This window comes from Lolium perenne, chromosome 6 (genome assembly GCF_019359855.2).
Source record: "Lolium perenne isolate Kyuss_39 chromosome 6, Kyuss_2.0, whole genome shotgun sequence".
Lineage (NCBI taxonomy): Eukaryota > Viridiplantae > Streptophyta > Magnoliopsida > Poales > Poaceae > Lolium > Lolium perenne.
In genome coordinates, this window is record NC_067249.2 from 228522339 (window position 1) to 228543979 (window position 21641).

Sequence of the window (21641 nt, forward strand, 5' to 3'; positions counted from 1 at the left end):
GTTGGACGGCACCCGAAGGATTCGGTTAGCCATGGCTTGTGTAAGCAAAGGTTGGGGGGAGTGTCATCATCATAATAAAACTAAAATAAAAAGGCACTCCTTCATGGTATGAGATTGTTGGCAGGCACCCGAGGATTCGGTTAGCCATGGTTTGTGAAAGAAAGGTTGGAAGGAGTGCCACATAAACAAGCAAATAATTCATGGGAGCCGCTCTTGGAAGTCCGGTTGGCGAGGTAGTTAGTGTACCCATTACCATTCGTTGACAACAACAAACACCTCTCAAAACTTTACTTTTATGCTCTCTATGTGTTTTCAAAACCAAAGCTCTAGCACAAATATAGCAATCAATGCTTCCCTCGTAAAAGGGCCATTCTTTTACTTTTATGTTGAGTCAGTTTACCTACTTCCTTCCACCTTAGAAGCAAACACTTGTGTCAACTGTGCATTGATTCTTACATACTTGCATATTTGCATTCATCATATTACTTTATGTTGATAATTATCCATGAGATATGCATGTTGAAAGTTGAAAGCAACTGCTGAAACTTATATCTTCCTTTGTGTTGCTTCGATACCTTTACTTTGAATTTATTGCTTTATGAGTTAACTCTTGTGCAAGACTTTTGATGCTTGTCTTGAAAGTACTATTCATGAAAAGTTTTGCTATATGTTATCTACTTGTTAGCAACTATAGATCATTGCCTTGAGTCACTTCATTCATTTCATATGCTTTGTAATAGTATGATCAATGTTATGTAAGTAGCATGTCACTACAGAAATTATTTCTTTTTATCGTTTACCTGCTCGGGACGAGCAGGAACTAAGCTTGGGGATGCTGATACGTCCCCGACGTATCCATAATTTCTGTCGTTCCATGCTTGTTTTATGACAATACTTACATGTTTTGCTTGCACTTTATGATGATTTCATGCATTTTCCGGAACTAACCTATTAACAAGATGCCACAGTGCCAGTTCCTGTTTTCTGCTGTTTTTGGTTCCAGAAAGGCTGTTCGGGCAATATTCTCGGAATTGGACGAAATCAATGCCAAACCTCCTATTTTTCCCGGAAGGCTCCAGAACACCGAAGAAGAGTCGGAGAGGGGCCAGGGGGCCACCACACCACATGGCGGCGCGGGCCAGACCCTGGCCGCGCCGGCCTAGGGTGAGGCGCCCCCAGGTGCCCCCCTGCGCCGCCTCTTCGCCTATAAAATCCCTTTCGACCTAAAAACACCGTACCAATTGACGAAACTCCAGAAAGACTCCAGGGGCGCCGCCACCGTCGCGAAACTCCAATTCGGGGGACAGAACTCTGTCCCGGCACCCTGCCGGGACGGGGAAGTGCCCCCGGAAGCCATCTCCATCAACGCCATCGCCTCCATCATGCTCCGTGAGTAGTTCCCCCATGGACTACGGGTTCTAGCAGTAGCTATGTCGGTATACTCTCCCCCATGTACTTCAATACAATGGTCCCATGAGCTGCCTTACATGATTGAGATTCATCTGATGTAATCGGTGTTGTGTTTGTTGGGATCCGATGGATGATACATTATGATTAGTCTATCTATAAAGTTTGTGAAGTTATTGTTGCTGCAATCTTGTTATTCTTAATGCTTGTCACTAGGGCCCGAGTGGCATGATCTTAGATTTGAGCTCTATACTTATTGCTTAGATTGTATCTACAAGTTGTATGCACATGTCGCTGTCCGGAACCAATGGCCCCGAAGTGACAAGAATCGGGACAACCGGGGGGGATGGTAGTGATGTGAGGATCACATGTTTTCACGGTGTGTTAATGCTTTGCTCCGGTACTCTATTAAAAGGAGTACCTTAATATCCAGTAGTTTCCCTTGAGGCCCGGCTGCCACCGGCTGGTAGGACAAAAGATGTTGTGCAAGTTTCTCATTGCGAGCACGTACGACTATATACGGAAAACATGCCTACATAATTAATAAGCCTGATGTTCTATCTTAATGCTTTGATTCCTATCAATTGCCCAACTGTAATTTGTTCACCCAACACTTGTCACTTATTGGAGAGTTACCACTAGTGTAGATCGCTGGGAACCCCGGTCCATATCTCATCATAATATACTTGTTCTCTATGTCATTGGAAGTAGTATCAACTATTTTCCGGTGCCATTGCTCTCATATTGCTATTCAATCTTTGTGTTACTATTACTATTGCTCTCATATTACTGCTACTTTCACATCACCCCTGTTGCTAGTGCTTTTCCAGGTGTAGCTGAATTGACAACTCAGTTGTTAAGGCTTATAAGTATTCTTTACCTCCCCTTGTGTCGAATCAATAAATTTGGGTTATACTACCCTCGAAGACTGCTGCGATCCCCTATACTTGTGGGTCATCAAGACTGTTTTCTGGCGCCGTTGCCGGGGAGGCATAGCTCTACTCATAAGTTCACCTGGGGAGTACACTCTACCTCTCTCTCTGTTTTAATTTGTTTTATTTTTCTTTGCTTAGTTTACTTTTGCCTAGTTTATTTGTGCTTAGTTTATTTCTGTCTAGTATTAGTTTGCGTAGTTTACTTTTGCTTAGTTTATTTTTGTCTTGTTTTATTTGTCTCATATACCCAAAAATCCATAAAAATTTGAAAAACCGAAAAATTAAAAACTGCTGTTATGGGAGAACCTACAACCTACTTGGAGCTTATAGAATGTTATAATAATTATAGAGAATCAAGAACTGGTAAAATAATGAGTGCTATGATAGAGAAATTAAATACAATTGCTAGAATCTTGCTTAGACGCCATGATATAAACTGTTGCTCTCAACAGGATGCTAAACATCTTAAATTTCAATGTGGCTTTAGTGAGGAATTTTTTATTAATAACTATAACCGGAATTGCTATATTCATTATGGGTTCGAAGAGGTAGAACAATTTGTCTTATTTATGGGAGCCTCCGAGATAGAATCCTTCATGGTTGAGAATTATGAAACTTGTGCTATTTGTAAGGACCTTAAAGATTATGTCTCTACTATCCTTAATTCTTGCATAGAATGCTACAGTAGGAATCCTTATATCCTTGATTATAAAGAGAGACACATTAATGCACAAGAATGCACTCGCAATTTGCAGGAACCGGTGGAAGAAGAAACTGATGAACCTGAAAGCTCATTGGATGAAAAAGAGGAGGAAATTGATGAACCTGAAAGCTCATTGGATGAAAAAGAAGAGGAGAGCGACGAACAAAAGGAGGAAGAATGGATTAGCTACCCATGCCAACCTTCTAATGAGAGTAACTCTTTATCTCTTACATTATTTGATTGTGGGTCATCAACGGCTAGCCACCTTGGATTCTTTCCCTCCTAGAACCGCCTTAAACATCATGTCCTAGAGGTGGTTCCACCCCCTATAAATAATTTGCCTCCACCTCGAGGAGAAGGGACGGTCGATCTCTCAAGAGTTGAAACTATACTCATTTTCCTTCCTCCTACCCCTAGTAGAGGAAGGAGTACTCAGATTGCCGGCCCTCATTTGTAACACTTTGAGCACCTCACACTCGTTTAATATACTCATCCCACCGGGACATATGTCTTTCACTGGTGGGTATACCGGGACATGAACCTATATAATTTGTGTGCGCCTTAGATTGTTAACCCATCGGATCGTGGCCATACGCCCTCCTACAAAAAAAATCTACTCAACGGGTGTCAAAACCCCGATAGTAACACCCCCGATAGTAACACATACATGCGCACTTGTGGAAAATTAGTCATCTCACATTTGATGCCTCCAAATCACAATTGCACCCATGTTTACATCCAAATTTAAACAAAGTTCAGCATTGTAACAATTCATATTCTATCACTGTTATTGGAACCCAAAATTTGTTCTTCATCTTCTTGTTTCTTTCTAATGGCCAGCGTTGTCTCACAACTTTCAAGTAGCAACACCATATGTTTTGAATCAAGAATGGTCTTCATCACTTCAGTGGCGGAGCTTGGACCAACTCTAGGGGGGGGCAAATGTGCTAGGATGCCAACATTAGGTGTATTTTGTCAAATTTGGGGGAGGGCGGGGGGGGGGGGGGGGGGAATGGGATGGTTTATAAGGGTTCACGGCCTAAATGTCAACAAGCTAGGGGCGGTGCCCCCCCGAACCACACTAAGGTCCGCATGTGCGTCACTTATCACAATGCCATCGCCGATGACCAAAATCCAGTGGTACAATAGCATTTAACCCAATAAAATAACATAATACTTCATGACAATGTCTTCAAACGGGATCATCACTTGTGCATCGATGTTTCTTGTTTCAGCCAACAATTGTGACTTTGGGTTATCACTAAAAAAATAAAGCGAAAGGGCGACTTCTTTATCCAGGCTACGGCCAACAATGTTACATGATATGATTGGTAAGGTTAGATCATGCGTTTTCTACCGAGTGTAAATGCACTTGTCGACTCTAGCAACCCTCGGTATCTGCCTATATTTATCATACGAGTACTTTTTTTTTTCCATACATCAAGTTATGATGGGAAGTGGAAAATAGAGGTGAGCGAAATGCTTTTGTGACAAAGAAGAGCAACTAGGCCCGGAAATCCTACCGGTTGACCAATGAACTAGTCAATGATCAAGAAAATCTAACTACTCCCGCCACACAATATACACATACATTTAAATAGTGGTTGCAAAGTGGGTGTTCAACCATACGTAAGACTAGTCACAATACATAGTATCATATAAAAGTATCACGTATATGATACTACTACATGTTACTATGTCCACGATGCATGATACTACCTCCATCCCCAAGGCTTAAGGCCTTTTTTTCTTTTTCCAGAAAGTCAAACTATGTTAAGTTTGGCTAAGTTTTTATAAAAAATCATTAACATGTGAAATATAAAATTAATATTATTAGATAGATAATGAAATATATTTTGATGTGCTATCTACAAAATATCATATTTATTGATAGATTATTCTAAAATTTTGGTCACAATTTACTTGCTTTGACTTTTCCAAAAAAATATAAGCCTTAAGTATTGAGATGGAGGTAGTATCATGTACTAGTATCATAATCTTTTTATATTAACTAATTTGTAGAATCTCAATGCAGATATATGTATAAGATGTATTTGCATTAAATTTTCTAGTACTGCGTGCTATGATATGGTATCTACCTATGATATTACAATCTTCTCTCTCAACTTTAATTGCACTATCATATTAGATTTTTTGCATGCATGAGATGCATGATACTGGAGTACCTACTAGTATAAGTGTGGGTAGTCTAAGTACAAGTAGTGTCCATTACAGAAACCAAAGGGGTCCATGTAGCCATTTCCAGTAGAAAAAGAAAGGAGCGGGCAATTATATTTTCATTTCAGATCCCGGGAGAGGAAGTCTGTGCATCGTGCACACGTCGTCGTCGCTGGCTCCCTCATTTCTAGACCCCGTAGACGTTTGACCGGCTCCGAGCAGCCAAGCTGCCAGGAGAGACGCCGGAACAAGCAAAACCACCACAGACACACGGATCAAAACAAGCGCTAGCTTGTTAGCAAGCTCAGGAGGCAGAGGAGATCAAGAAGCAGAGAGAGGGTGGTGGCGAGGAGGCCACGGGAGGAGCGGCAGGGTGGAAGATGGACGTGAAGTGGGCGCGGAGCCCCCGGTCTTCGGCCGACGGCGACGACGACAAGCGGAGGGCGCCCAGGTGGGGCGGCGCCGTCCGGCCGTCGATGGTGCTCGTCGGCTTCCTCTTCACCCTGTCCCTCCTCGTGCTCGTCTTCGGCGGCAGGTGGGGAGGCTCCTTGCCCTCTACCTCGCCGTCGTCCTCCTCGCCGTCTTCCACCACGCCTGAGACCACCGTTCGCCACGTCGTCGACGGCACCGGCGCCGGCACCGCACCGCCCCAAAGTAAGTTTCTTCTTGCCCCTGCACGCACTTTCAACCTCTGAATTGTGAAGATCACGCCCGACGTAAGGCAAGAAAAGCCCGATCGTTGACCGCCAGTACGCAGGGGAAAATCTTGGCCTATAAACGAGCAGCTACTGTCGTAAGCAAATCCGCCATCTTTATTCTCTTCACCATTCAGCAAAGTGGTGCGTAAATTGCCTTTTTGTCAGAAAGTACGAGGATGCCATCGCTACTGGCATTGTGAGTTATAGCCATGGCCACGGCACCTACTGAGTAGATCGCTCAATTTTGTGCAAGAACTGCAGATCTAGTTTGCCCAGTTCTCCTCGGATCACTGATCCACCGGTAGAACAATCTTTTAGTTCAGAATCTCAGATCCCAATGGCGGCAGCGAGCTTGAACAGTCAGCCCTGGTTTGGCGCTGTGGCAACAGTGCTCATGCCATCCCGCTGTGACGCTGGCGCATCCTTTTGCGGATCTTGTCCTACCTCATCAACCTTTTCCCAAAGGAACATAGCTTGTGCTATAATGTCGGCGGCTTGCCCTTGCAAATGGTGCTCCAAAATGTCCTGCCTTTTTACTTGAGTGGTCCCTGACTTTGGGAGACAATCTCAACTGTTAGCTTAAAGTATACAGGGTGAGGCTCCATAAAAGAAAATTCTTAAACTACCGAGGCCCCAAAGTTTGAAGGTCAATATGGATAGTTTCCTCCCTGAACGTTCAAAAATAATTTCCTTCAGTAAGACAGTAAACAATATACATGGAACTTTAGGCTGTTTTAGGCCAAAATCAGCCTTTTCTGGGGGTGTTTGGTCAACAGATGATGACTGAAATGTCCATAGCATGTCTGCCGGCAATTGCTCTTCATGGTACTCTGCTGCTACCAACCCTGAATTCTCAACACTGCATATTGTCTTAATGATCCTGTATGACTCTGTATGCATGCTGTTTGTCATTTTTTAAACTGGCGGATTATAACATTCAGTTAACTACTCTGCAGAAACCACAATTCCTCCGAAGAACGTGACTGCGCCATCAGCCAAAACTCTGTCCCAGGACAGGCTTCTTGGAGGATTGCTCTCTGCAGCATTCGATGAATCCACCTGCCAGAGCCGATACAAATCATCCCTGTACCGGAAGCCATCGCCGTTCCCCCTCTCCCCCTACCTGGTGAAGAAGCTCCGGAAGTACGAGGCTCGCCACAAGAAATGCGGCCCGGGCACCAAGAGCTACAGAAAAGCCATCGAGCAGCTCCAGGCGGGGCGCAATGTGGACAGCTCCGAGTGCAAGTACGTGGTGTGGTTCCCCTGCAACGGCCTCGGCAACCGCATGCTCACCATCACCTCCACCTTCCTCTACGCGCTGCTCTCCGGCCGAGTCATGCTCGTCAACGTGCACCAGGAGCAGGAGGGGCTCTTCTGCGAGCCATTCCCGGGCACCTCCTGGGTGCTCCCCGCCGGCTTCCCCGAGGGCAACCCCGGGAAGCTCCACTTCGACGCGCCCGAGAGCTACGTCAACATGCTCAAGCACAACGTCATCCGCGGCGACACGCCGGCGGCGGCGCTGCCGCCCTACGTGTACCTCCACGTCGAGCAGAGCCGCCTCAGGCTCTCCGACAACATCTTCTGCGACGACGATCAGGCCACGCTCGGCAAGTTCACCTGGATGATACTCAAGTCCGACAGCTACTTCGCGCCGGCGCTGTTCCTCACGCCCATGTACGAGAAGGAGCTCGCCAGGATGTTCCCGCAGCGAGAATCCACGTTCCACCACCTCGGCCGGTACCTCTTCCACCCGACCAACAAGGTGTGGGGCATCGTGCGCAGGTACTACGAGGCCTACCTCGCCAGGGCGGACGAGAAGATCGGGTTCCAGATCAGGATCTTCCCGGAGAAGCCCATCAAGTTCGAGAACATGTACGACCAGCTCACCCGCTGCATCAGGGAGCAGCGCCTGCTGCCGGAGCTCGGGGAGCCTGCATTGGTGAACGCGACCGACAACAACGACGGGAAGGTGAAGGCCGTGCTGATCGCGTCACTCTACCCGGGATACTACGACGGGATCCGGGGCCTGTACTACGAGAACCCGACCAGGACCGGCGAGGTCGTGGCGGTGTACCAGCCCAGCCACGAGGAGAAGCAGGAGTACACCTCCAACCAGCACAACCAGAAGGCCCTCGCCGAGATCTACCTGCTCAGCTACTGCGACAAGATCGCCATGACCGCCTGGTCCACCTTCGGCTACGTCGCATACGGCTTCGCCGGCGTCAAGCCCTGGATCCTGCTCCGCCCGGCCTGGGACAAGGAGGTTTCCCCGGTCGCCTGCGTCAGGTCCACGTCCGTCGAGCCCTGCCTGCACTCGCCGCCCATCCTCAGCTGCAGGGCCAAGCGGGACGTCGACGTGGCCGCCGTCAAACCTTACGTACGGCACTGCGAGGACGTCAGCTTCGGCCTCAAGCTCTTCGATAACTAAAACACTGAGCGGATCAATTTTACCCTGACGGAAATTGCGTTAGTACGTTGTTTTCTCTCCTTCTCCCAGCTGTGGATTAATTAGGTGTTTGGACTTTGGAGGCACTTGCTTGTGTTCGTTTTGTATTGTATTCAAATTCGTTCTTTGTACTTAATCATAACGGATGTTTACAAGTGTATACATAGATCGCCATTTACCTTTCCATTAAACACATATCTGGATATATTCTTTCTGAGCAGCTCCCAACCTCGATCTAGCAGTGGTACCCGCTATGTAGATAGCGGAATAGGAGTCGGCTGGACAGCATGTTGGAGGACCTTCTTGCGGCGGTGTGTCACCTCTCGTCGCCTCCCAGCTGATGTGGTGCCCCTTCCCCGCGTCGAGGGGTCCATAGTGTGTGTCGTGTTAGGCTGGCTATGTTGTGTTGTGGCCTCAACATTCTTGACTCTGTGTCTGTGTGTGTCTTGTGATTTATGTTCGTTCGGCCTGTATGTGGATCATGTATGACTATGGTTGCTTTATTTATAAAGCGGGGTAAAAGCCTATTTTGAGGAGGAGGGTATTCTTTCGCTGGACGCGGCGGTTTTTCCCCCCCGTGCATATTCTCTCTTTATTTCAAATACGTTTTAAACATATTTAACAATGTCAAAAAAATCTAAGAAAAAAGTCACAGCGTACATCTCCACATCCTACATGCTCACAAATATTTTCATCCTATGAAAAAAAAAATCGGTGCTAAAATAAGGCATTTCTTGATACATTTTTTATCTGTTTTGCACATGGCATAAAAATGTCGGGTTTAGCCAAACTTTACATGCGCACATAAACATGCAGATATACATGCAAAAAAAACCTAAATTTTTTAACATTTTAAAAAATCTGCATAAAGGGAGCATATGCACCCAGATCAAAAATGAATATCCAGTTTTCTCTCTGTTTCTTCTTTTACGAAATTACGCCTTTTTACTCATTCAACAGAAGAGTAAGAGGTAAATTAGAATCTAGGGTTTATCTAACCAGATATGTTGGTCAGATTGAAGCTAGGTGTCTCCAACCATCTTACTATACGCTCAGTACAGATGGCGTGAGCAATCATCCTACCTCGTACTGTTGCGCCTCGGCCTACTAAGAAGCTAGAGGTGGCACATGTCTAGAAAAATAATTTCTATACGTCGATCAGATCGGCACCTACCAAGGGGCAAGGGCCGCACACCCCACTAGATGATGGGCTTGGCTCAATTTCCGGTTTCATTTATTACCTTTTTGTTCTCGGTTTTTTCTTTTTATGTTTTATTTACTTTACTTTACCTTTTTAATAATTTTGGAAAAAATTTGGATTAAAAAATCTTTTTGATTGGAAAATGTAAGTTTAAAAAATACTTGAATTTTGAATTTGTCTGGATTTTAAAAAACATTATTATTCTTTAAAAAGGTTTAGATTGTGAAAATATTTATATTTATATTTTTTTAGGGTCGATCCCGTCTAGATACCATTGTTGTTCTAAACATCCAACCACAAGTTTGTTCTCCCCTTTCTCCAATCTCGGTCCTCCTTCTTCTTGACATTTCTCATGTAAATATTAGAGTGTAACTAAATCCTTATTAATTAATTAAGTGAAGTAGAGGTGAGGATCTTACATTAGGTGATAGCACTCTTATGAGTAATGCAGAGACTTGGTAATTTTTTCAAATTTTTATCATCATGATATTGTTTTGTAAGTAATAAAATAATTATCGGAAAAATGATAGCAAGCATTCGGAACTGCATCCGATACTTTAGCCCCCCTCTTGCATGCTCATGAGCATCGCTCTTGCCCTATGTGTTTGCAGGACTGTAGACGATATACCAAAGTGATTAGCAGTGTCACAGTACTGTATATTATACACCTTTCTAGAGACCGCCGTGCCGTGGATGTTCCTGCGTCCCATCAGCGACTTGCCCGCGCACCACACGGTTGACAGGTATTCATCTCTATTTTACTTTCTTTTCTTGCGGGGAAGTTTCCGTCTGTTTAGCCTGTCATGCCTAACAGATCAAACAGAACACGTCCACGTGTATCGTATCCCTTTCACGCCTTGTATATACATGTGTTTACGATAGCGATGGAACCAATGCAACATGGTAAACTAAACAATACTCCATTTTGCATGCCACGACTCATGAGTACCGAACTAAAAACAACCTACTCAGCGTTAGTCTGGACTCTGGAGATCTCCGAACCCTGCTTTGGGCGTTGGAAATGGAGCCGACATCTGCATAAACACATTTTTTAACAATCAATACCTCTGCATATATACATTGGTTCGGTTGATTGAGAATTAACCTAAACACAACTAAATTAGATACCATCGTAATGTATCGGGAACAATATTCAACTCTGTCGAATATTATGCATCATAAATACGAAATTTTGGTTGCCTTTTGTCCATTTGACGCAAGAACTGACGAGTTTCGTTGGAACTTAGATTTGATTCAGCATGTTGAGCCGGTCATTAATAATAACTTAATTTGAAAAATAAAGATACCACTAAAGAGTAAGGTTTTTGTGTCATATCTTCATAGGAGAGGTCATTCTAACCTTGCAAAACCCAATTAGCAGGAAAGTAAAAAAATGTGTCTTTTGTTATCATGATGAGATAATACAAACACTTATTCTTTCAATATCAGTTAGCTAGATTTATATGGTCAATCATCGAAATAGGTTATATATACATTATACCTGCCACAGTGTTGCCAATATTTTTGACAATTGGCAAAATGTGGTGGATCATAGGACTAAAATACTTATTAGGGCGAGAGCGCTTGCCGTTATTTGGTCACTTTGGCTATGCAAAAATGATATGGTTTTATCCCTCGTATAGGTTATCTGCAGGTGCACCATTTAGTTGCCTTCATGATCATCTCTTCAGAGTGTGAAGAACCGTGACCTCTTTACGGAGGTGTCAACATTGTTGGATGACACTGCGAGGAAGTTTACTACCAAACATAGGTGGCAGTGTAATCTCAGGATTGGACCGCCACCCCCTTAGATGACGATATAGTTTCACTTTAGTTTCATGTATTATGCACTTTATCTTTTTGTACCCGTACTTTGGATGGTGAATGGTTGTGTACATCTTAGTTATGTAGGGGCCGACTGTAATGCTTAAACATTTTAAGTAATAAAGGGCTATTTATCGAAAAAGTGTTACCTTGTGACTTGCATATGGTTTTCATCTAAGATTTCTAAGTTGCAACAACTTGTAACCGAGGTTCTCCTAGTTATACATGGATTGCAATTGGGTGCAAGTGAAAATAAATATCAAGATTGTTAGATCCGTGTCGTGATTCATACTAGGTTGCAAATTATAACTAATATGAAATTCTCACTTGGGTGAGGTTAGTCGACTGAGATTTTGTTAAATCTCAAACGACCGAGCTCTAGGCAGCCCCATATTATTTTTACATTTTTGCATTTAGAAATACGCAATTATTATTATATGTAGGCAACTGAAACCCTAGCTGCTTCCTGGGTCACCCATCACGATTCGTAAGGCACCCCATCGCCACCCAAAATGATATCCGTGTCTACGTCCAAAACCCTCCTCGACGCTAGAGGAGTACATCCCAGGGTTGATGCATGGCGACGGTGGGGCTCGCTCTCAACTTTGATTTCCCCTTCCACTTCTCTACCGTGCTCTTCCCACCTATTGATTGTGTTGCCAACCTGTGCAACTAGACCAAGCGCCCTGACGTCACCCATGGCCACCATCGATGGCAACAATGCATATTGGCTCGAGAAAGCTTCATGTGCATCGGCCATGACGGTGATGTGTGCTAGCCCTTTCCAATAGAGCATGCTCGTGAGCACTGGTCGCAGGTTGCGTGTTGCTCCTCGGAATTAGATTGGTCTCACCCATAGGTAAAATCCCTCTGCGCATCTAGATATTTTTGCCCCCTACTATGGGGGTTTGGCCGGTGGCTATGCTCCCTTTTATTTTAGCATGACACTGATTTTGTTAGACGTTCTTTGATTTGGCATTTTGACAACATTGGCCAGTGCCGTTTGAGCCTATCATTTTCTTTGATCATGTGTTTGTTGTGCTCGGGTGTGGACCTCCTGTTCTTGGTATAGATGGAGGAGGCTTTTGCAGGGTGAAATCCTTGACAACGGTGACGCCTCCGGATTTTTTTGGGCACTCCTTTCTTAGTCCTTGCTCCGAAAGTCTTCTGAGAGGCATATTGGGGCGAAGCATTGTACGCCCCCATCTTCTCGGTAACCCTTAATATTATATTGTGATCTAAATTCATATACTGAAGGGAGGCTAACTTCTGACGAGCGGAGCGAGGCCCGTCGCCGGGTAGGTTCGTGCCCTGCAGGGACGCCTGTGAAGGGGGGTGCGGGGGCGGCAGCCCCCCGCGGTATGGTACGAATCGTTGGTGATACGTCTCCAACGTATCGATAATTTCTTATGTTCCATGCTTGTTTTATGACAATACCTACATGTTTTATACATACTTTATGTCATATTTATGCATTTTCCGGTACTAACCTATTAACAAGATGCCGAAGAGCCAGTTGCTGTTTTCTGCTGTTTTTGGTTTCAGAAATCCTAGTAAGGAAATATTCTCGGAATTGGACGAAATCAACGCCCAGGGTCTTATTTTTCCACGAAGCTTCCAGAAGCCCGAAAGAGAAACGAAGTGGGGCGACGAGGCGACACCACGCCAGGGCCTGGGCCACGCCGCCCTAGTGTGTGGGTCCCTCGTGACGCCCCCTGACCTACCCTTCCGCCTACATATAGCCTTCGTCGAGAATATCCCAGTACCGAGAGCCACGATACGGAAAACCTTCCAGAGACGCCGCCGCCGCCAATCCCATCTCGGGGGATTCAGGAGATTGCCTCCGGCACCCTGCCGGAGAGGGGAATCATCTCCCGGAGGACTCTTCATCGCCATGATCGCCTCCGGAATGATGTGTGAGTAGTTCACCCCTGGACTATGGGTCCATAGCAATAGCTAGATGGTTGTCTTCTCCTCATTGTGCTATCATTGTCCGATCTTGTGAGCTGCCTAACATGATCAAGATCATCTATTTGTAATGCTACATGTTGCGTTTGTTGGGATCCGATGAATATGGAATGCTATGTTATGTTGATTATCAATCTATCATCTATGTGTTGTTTATGATCTTGCATGCTCTCCGTTATTAGTAGAGGCTCTAGCCAAGTCGTTACTTGTAACTCCAAGAGGGAGTATTTATGCTCGATAGTGGGTTCATGCCTCCATTAAATCTGGGACAGTGACAGAAAGTTCTAAGGTTGTGGATGTGTTGTTGCCACTAGGGATAAAACATCAATGCTATGTCTAAGGATTTGTGTTGATTACATTACGCACCATACTTAATGCAATTGTCTGTTGTTTGCAACTTAATACTGGAAGGGGTGTGGACGCTAACCCGAAGGTGGACATTTTAGGCATAGATGCATGCTGGATAGCGGTCTATGTACTTTGTCGTAATGCCCAATTGAATTTCACACTACTCATCATAACATGTATGTGCATTGTCATGCCATCTTTATTTGTCAATTTCCCAACTGTAATTTGTTCACCCAACATGCTATTTATCTTATGGAGAGACACCACTAGTGAACTGTGGACCCCGGTCCATTCTTTACATCGAATACAATCTACTGCAATACTTATTCTTACTGTTCTCTACAAACATCATCATCCACATTATACATCTAATCCTTTGTTACAGCAAGCCGGTGAGATTGACAACCTCACTGTCACGTTGGGGCAAAGTATTTTGGTTGTGTTGTGCAGGTTCCACGTTGGCGCCGGAATCCCTGGTGTTGCGCCGCACTACACTCCGCCACCATCAACCTTCAACGTGCTTCTTGGCTCCTACTGGTTCGATAAACATTGGTTTCTTACTGAGGGAAAACTTGCTGCTGTACGCATCACACCTTCCTCTTGGGGTTCCCAACGGACGCGTGTTGTACGCGTATCAAGCTCTTTTTCTGGCGCCGTTGCCGGGGAGATCAAGACACGCTGCAAGGGGAGTCTCCACTTCCAATCTCTTTACTTTGTTTTTGTCTTGCTTTATTTTATTTACTACTTTGTTTGCTGCATTATATCAAAATACAAAAAAATTAGTTACTTGCTTTACTTTATTTACTATCTTGTTTGCGTTCTCCATATTAAAAACACAAAAAATTAGTTACTTGCATTTACTTTATCTAGTTTGCTTTATTTATTACTGCTAAAATGGGTACTCCTGAAAATACTAAGTTGTGTGACTTCACAAACACAAATAATAATGATTTCTTATGCACACCTCTTGCTCCACCTGCTACTACAGCAGAATTCTTTGAAATTAAACCTGCTTTACTGAATCTTGTTATATGAGAGAGCAATTTTCTGGTGTTAGTTCTGATGATGTTGCTGCCCATCTTAATAATTTTGTTGAATCATGTGAAATGCAAAAGTATAAGGATGTAGATGGTGACATTATAAAATTAAAATTGTTTCCTTTCTCATTAAGAGGAAGAGCTAAAGATTGGTTGCTATCTTTTCCTAAGAATAGTATTGATTCATGGACTAAATGTAAGGATGCTTTCATTGGTAGATATTATCCTCCTGCTAAAATTATATCTTTCAGAAGTAGCATAATGAATTTTAAGCAATTGGATAATGAGCATGTTGCCCAAGCATGGGAAAGAATGAAATCTTTGGTTAAAAATTGCCCTACCCATGGACTGACTACTTGGATGATCATCCAAACCTTCTATGCAGGATTGAATTTTTCTTCGCGGAACCTATTGGATTCAGCTGCTGGAGGTACTTTTATGTCCATCACTCTAGGCGCCGCAACAAAGCTTATTGATAATATGATGATTAATTACTTTGAATGGCACACGGAAAGAGCTCCACAAGGTAAGAAGGTAAATTCTGTTGAAGAAACCTCCTCCTTGAGTGATAAGATTGATGCTATTATGTCTATGCTTGTGAATGGTAGGACTAATGTTGATCCTAATAATGTTCCTTTAGCTTCATTGGTTGCCCAAGAAGAGCATGTTGATGTGAACTTCATTAAAAATAATAATTTCAACACCAATGCTTATAGGAATAATTCTAGTAACAACTATAGGCCTTATCCTTCTAATAATGGTAATGGTTATGGTAATTCTTATGGTAATTCTTACAACAATAATAGAAGTGTACCCCCTGGACTTGAAGCCATGCTTAAAGAATTTATTAGTACACAAACTGCTTTTAACAAATCTGTTGAAGAAAAGCTTGGTGAAATTGATATACTTGCTTCTAAAGTTGATAGTCTTGCTGCTGATGTTGATCTTTTAAAATCAAAAGTTATGCCTAATGAAAATAAAGATATTAATTCATTTGCTACGACAAACGCCATCCAAGTTAGAATTAATGAGAATATAAGATTGATGGCCGAATTGCGTGCTAGGTGGGAAAAAGAAGAAAATGCTAAAGAGGATAATATAGCTAAAGTTTGGACTATTACCACCACTAGTAATGCAAATGCTTCACATGTTTCCACACCTCCTACTATCAATGGTAAAATAATTGGTGTTGGCAATGTTTCTACTCCTAATGCAAAGCTTGCAAAACTGCCTGAAACTGCTAAAACTGCTGAAACTGCTTGTGATAAGACTGCTGAAATTTGTTCAAATGTTGGGGACAATGATCCCATTGCTTTAGATCATAATGGTTTAGATTTTGATGATTGTCACATCTCTGAAGTTATAAAGTTCTTACAAAAACTTGCTAAAAGTCCTAATGCTAGTGCTATATATTTGGCCTTTACAAAACATATTACAAATGCTCTCATAAAAGCTAGAGAAGAGAAATTAAACCGTGAAACTTCTATTCCTAGGAAGTTAGAAGATGGTTGGGAGCCCATCATTAAGATGAAGGTCAAAGATTTTGATTGTAATGTTTTATGTGATCTTGGTGCAAGTATTTCCGTTATGCCTAGGAAAATCTATAATATGCTTGACTTGCCACCATTGAAAAATTGTTATTTGGATGTTAATCTTGCTGATAACTCTACAAAGAAACCTTTGGGGAGGATTGATAATGTACGCATTAAGGTTAACAATAACCTTGTCCCCGTTGATTTTGTTGTGTTGGATATTGAATGCAATGCATCTTGTCCTATTATATTGGGAAAACCTTTTCTTCGAATTGTTGGTGCCATCATTGATATGAAGGAAGGTAATATTAAATATCAATTTCCTCTCAAGAAAGGTATGGAACACTTCCCTAGAAAGAGAATGAAGTTACCTTTTGATTCTATTATTAGAACCAATTATGATGTTGATGCTTTGTTTCTTGATAATACTTGATTCACACTTTCTGCGCCTAGCTGAAAGGCGTTAAAGAAAAGCGCTTATGGGAGACAACCCATGATTTTACTTCTGCACTTTTATTTTATATTTGAGTCTTGGAAGTTGTTACTACTGTAGCAACCTCTCCTTATCTTTATTTTATTGCATTGTTGTGCCAAGTAAAGTCTTTGATAGTAAGGTTCATACTAGATTTGGATTACTGCGCTGAAACAGATTTCTTGCTGTCACGAATTTGAGTAGTATTCTCTGTAGGTGACTCAGAAAAATCTGCCAATTTTCGTGACTAATCCTCAGATATGTACGCAACTTTCATTCCATTTTATCATTTTCATTTGAGCAAGTCTGGTGCACCTAAAAAATTCGTCTTTACGGACTGTTCTGTTTTGACAGATTCTGCCTTTTATTTCGTATTGCCTGTTTTGCTATGTTTGATGGATTTCTTCATTCCATTAACTTTCAGTAGCTTTGTGCAATGTCCAGAAGTGTTAAGAATGATTATGTCACCTCTGAACATGTGAATTTTTGATTATGCACTAACCCTCTAATGAGCTTGTTTTGAGTTTGGTGTGGAGGAAGTTTTCAAGGATCAAGACAGGAGAATGATACAATATGATCAAGGAGAGTGAAAGCTCTAAGCTTGGGGATGCCCCCGTGGTTCATCCCTGCATATTTCAAGAAGACTCAAGCATCTAAGCTTGGGGATGCCCAAGGCATCCCCTTCTTCATCGACAACATTATCAGGTTCCTCTAGTGAAACTATATTTTTATTCCATCACATCTTATGTCCTTTACTTGGAGCGTCTGTTTGTTTTTGTTTTGTTTGTTTGAATAAAATTGGATCCTAGCATTCATTGTGTGGGAGAGAGACATGCTCCGCTGTTGCATATGAACACGTATGTTCTTAGCTTTATTCTTAATGTCATGGCGAAGGTTGAAACTACTTCGTTAATTGTTATATGGTTGGAAACAGAAAATGCTACATGTGGTAATTGGTATAATGTCCTGAATAATTTGATACTTGGCAATTGTTGTGCTCATATGGATCATGTTTAAGCTCTTGCATCATATACTTTGCACCTATTAGTGAATAAATACATAGAGCTTGCTAAAATTTGGTTTGCATGATTGGTCTCTCTAAAGTCTAGATATTTTTTGGTAAGGGTTTGAGCAACAAGGAAGACAGTGTAGAGTCTTATAATGCTTGCAATATGTTCTTATGTAAGTTTTGCTGTACCGGTTCATACTTGTGTTTGCTTCAAACAACCTTGCTAGCCTAAGCCTTGTATTGAGAGGGATTACTTCTCATGCATCCAAAATCCTTGAGCCAAAAACTATGCCATTTGTGTCCACCATACCTACCTACTACATGGTATTTCTCTGCCATTCCAAAGTAAATTGCTTGAGTGCTATATTTAAACACTTCAAAAGTTATTACCTCTTATTTGTGTCAATGTTTTATAGCTCATGAGGAAGTATGTGGTGTTTATCTTTCAATCTTGTTAGGCAACTTTCACCAATGGACTAGTGGCTTCATCCGCTTATCCAATAATTTTGCAAAAAGAGCTGGCAATGGGGTTCCCAGCCCCAAATTAATTAACTTTAATAATTTTATAAATAGACACTCCTCCATGGTATGTGATTGTTGGACGGCACCCGAGGATTCGGTTAGCCATGGCTTGAGAAAGCAAAGGTGGGGAGGAGTGTCATCTAAATAAAACTAAAATAAAAAGGCACTCCTTCATGTTATGAGATTGTTGGCAGGCACCCGAGGATTCGGTTAGTCATGGTTTGTGAAAGCAAAGAGGTTGGAAGGAGTGTCACCCAAAAATAAAAATCTTTCATGGGAGCCGCTCTTTGAAGGTCTGTCTGGCAAGGGGGTTAGAGTGCCCACTACCATTCGTTGACAACAACAAACACCTCTCAAAATTTTACTTTTATGCTCTCTCTATGTTTTCAAAATAAAATCTCTAGCACAAATATAGAAATCCATGCTTCCCTCTGCGAAGGGCCATTCTTTTACTTTTATGTTGAGTCAGTTTACCCACTTCTTTCTATCTTAGAAGCAAACACTTGTGTTAACTGTGCATTGATTCTTACATGCTTGCATATTTGCATTCATCATATTACTTTGCATTGACAATTATCCATGAGATATACATGTTACAAGTTGAAAGCAACTGCTGAAACTTAAATCTTCCTCTGTGTTGTTTCAACGCCTTTACTTTGAATCTATTGCTTTATGAGTTAACTCTTATGCAAGACTTATTGATGCTTGTCTTGAAAGTACTATTCATGAAAAGTCTTTGCTATATGGTTCAGTTGTTTAACCATTGTCTTTACCATTGCTTCGAATCGATGCATTCATTACATATGCTTACAATAGTTTATACGCGTACAGCACGCGTCCGTTGGGAACCCCAAGAGGAAGGTGTGATGCGTACAACAGCAAGTTTTCCCTCAGTAAGAAACCAAGGTTTATCGAACCAGTAGGAGCCAAGAAGCACGTTGAAGGTTGATGGCGGCGGAGTGTAGTGCGGCGCAACACCAGGGATTCCGGCGCCAACGTGGAACCTGCACAACACAACCAAAATACTTTGCCCCAACGTGACAGTGAGGTTGTCAATCTCACCGGCTTGCTGTAACAAAGGATTAGATGTATAGTGTGGATGATGATGTTTGCAGAGAACAGTAAGAACAAGTATTGCAGTAGATTGTATTCAATGTAAAGAATGGACCGGGGTCCACAGTTCACTAGTGGTGTGTGGTGACCCTGCATACCACTGCATGTTGTAGTATGCCAGTCGTTGATATAACATTCACGAAGTACCATTCCGCAAATATTACATCCCTCAGAGTAGTACAACAGAACATAGCAGGTCCATAACTCATTCATTTAATATTACAAACATGATACACATATTGTCTTGGAGCTCCTCTTGGGTCCTAAGAGGGATACTCCCGGGTTCGAGGCGAACCCAACTTAGCTTACAATATAAAAGTCTCATTAAGTTATACATTTATTCTCCCGAGCAGCTAAATACTAAGAGTTCGGGCTGCTCGGCTACTACTACTACTACTCAATGTTTCTAGGCTTGATCTCCTCCGGAAGCCTCCCCGGTTCCGTAGACTATGAGGTAGTCTACGCCTTCAACACCTCCAGAGAGGTCTGGTTCTTCATAGCCGATGATCTCAGCTCCTTCCGTGTGGTCATAGTCCTCCTCCAGACGATTCAGACAATCTAAGCAAGGGATTTAAGAGTGGGATGAGTACGAGCGTACTCAACAAGTTCATTATAGAGAAGAGGTGTTTAATGCTCTAGCTACGATATTAGACCAGAAAGTCTAATACCAGTGCAAGTTTTGATAAACATTTCTTCAAGAGATTGCTTTTATTTCCAAGAGCTATGTCCGTCAGCCTTCACCGGTTTACTAGAACTTCATGGAGCTCCTTTCCGGCCGCGTTCGCAGTTCCATATCCCGGAACAGGGAGTGACAGGACACGATTCATTACACTCTGCAGAGGTGTGTTGCTTTACCCATAAGAGATCTTAACCTTGGTGCCAACCGGGCAGCTTTCCCGTCCACACTTCCTTCGGTGTGAGGCCCAATATAAGGTCATAGTCAATTATATTCCTCCACTACCTCGCACACCCACCCTTTGTTGCAAACCCCGACCCTGGGTCCTCGCCGGTCCCATTATTCCCGTAATTTCAGGGTGGACCCCGACCACGACAACAGTTCTGGGCTCTACCATAAACTCCTTCGCCGGCAGCTGCAACCCATCATAGACCGCATTACCGTGGGGAATTAGAATGGGCTCCCCACCCTCCGGTTGTTCCGCAAGACACAACTGCTACGGTAAGCATTGCATTACCGTGGGGAATTAGAATGTGATCCCCACCCTCCGGTTGTTCCGCCAGATACAACTGCTACGGTAAGCGCATCCGTTGATGTACAAGAGGTGGAAATACAATTGACTATTCCGTCCCACTCCAGATCTTATGGTTAACACGGTTATTACGGCACAAGAATCACTGGCGACATTTGTTGTTTAATCCTAGATGGATATAAATCCTTGCAATGGAACCTCCACCATATCAACACAATCCATGGTTCCATTGCCCACCACATAGTCATATTCATAGTTATGAAAGTAGTGGTTTTGGTTTTTATGCAATAATGATAACCATAGTACTTTGCAAGTAATTTGATAGAAATACTCAAATGACATGAGCAAGTGATGAACTTGCCTGAACACTGCAAAGTTTTATAGTTGGATGGTGTGGACTGACCCTTGTCCTCTGTCTCTGAAAAATAGCATCATTGTCCGATAAGGGCAATGGTTAAAGAAGCAATTATGCATGATTCCAGTTTTAGGGTTTGTTCCCCCCTTCCGATGTCGTTATTATTTCATGTGAGAGGTTAATACTAAGAATAATTTGGAGATACTTAATTTAGGGTAAATACAACCTTGAAATATTGTCAAGGTGTTTTTAAAGTCCAATTGCATTAATGGACTTATTTTCATTATTGAAAATAATATGTGTGATTTAAATTATTATTTAAATCATCAAAATAAGACTTATTCTTAATTGTCTTCAAAAAAGTTGTTTGGTATTTTATTTAAATAGAGAATTTTATACTGATCAATTTTCATATTTTTAATTATTTTTTTAGAGCTCTTATCAATTTTCTATTGAATTTCAAAGTTTCTGGTTTTTAATTGAATTGTGAAAAGTCACAATTGCCCCTGGGCCCACCTGTCAGTGGAGCCCAGCGGGTTGGGTTAGACCAGCTCGGGTCCAACCGACCCGAGCGGTCGCTCGCTCACTCACCACCTCGCGCCGCCTCGACCTAACCCTAATCCCCTTTCTCTCTGGCGACCTGCGTCACCCTCACCATCGCCGACCGATTCCGGCGGTCTCCGGC

The 21641-nt window shown here is 42.7% G+C and overlaps 1 protein-coding gene across 1 annotated transcript; it reads left to right on the plus strand.

Annotated features, from left to right (window-relative positions):
* The first annotated feature begins 5346 nt into the window (after positions 1 to 5346).
* Positions 5347 to 8560, plus strand: LOC127305909 (probable fucosyltransferase 7). The gene is made up of 2 exons (XM_051336509.2): positions 5347 to 5877; positions 6878 to 8560. The coding sequence occupies exons 1-2, from the start codon at positions 5604 to 5606 to the stop codon at positions 8347 to 8349; spliced, it is 1746 nt and encodes a 581-aa protein (XP_051192469.1). The 5' UTR covers positions 5347 to 5603; the 3' UTR covers positions 8350 to 8560.
* The last annotated feature ends 13081 nt before the right edge of the window (positions 8561 to 21641 follow it).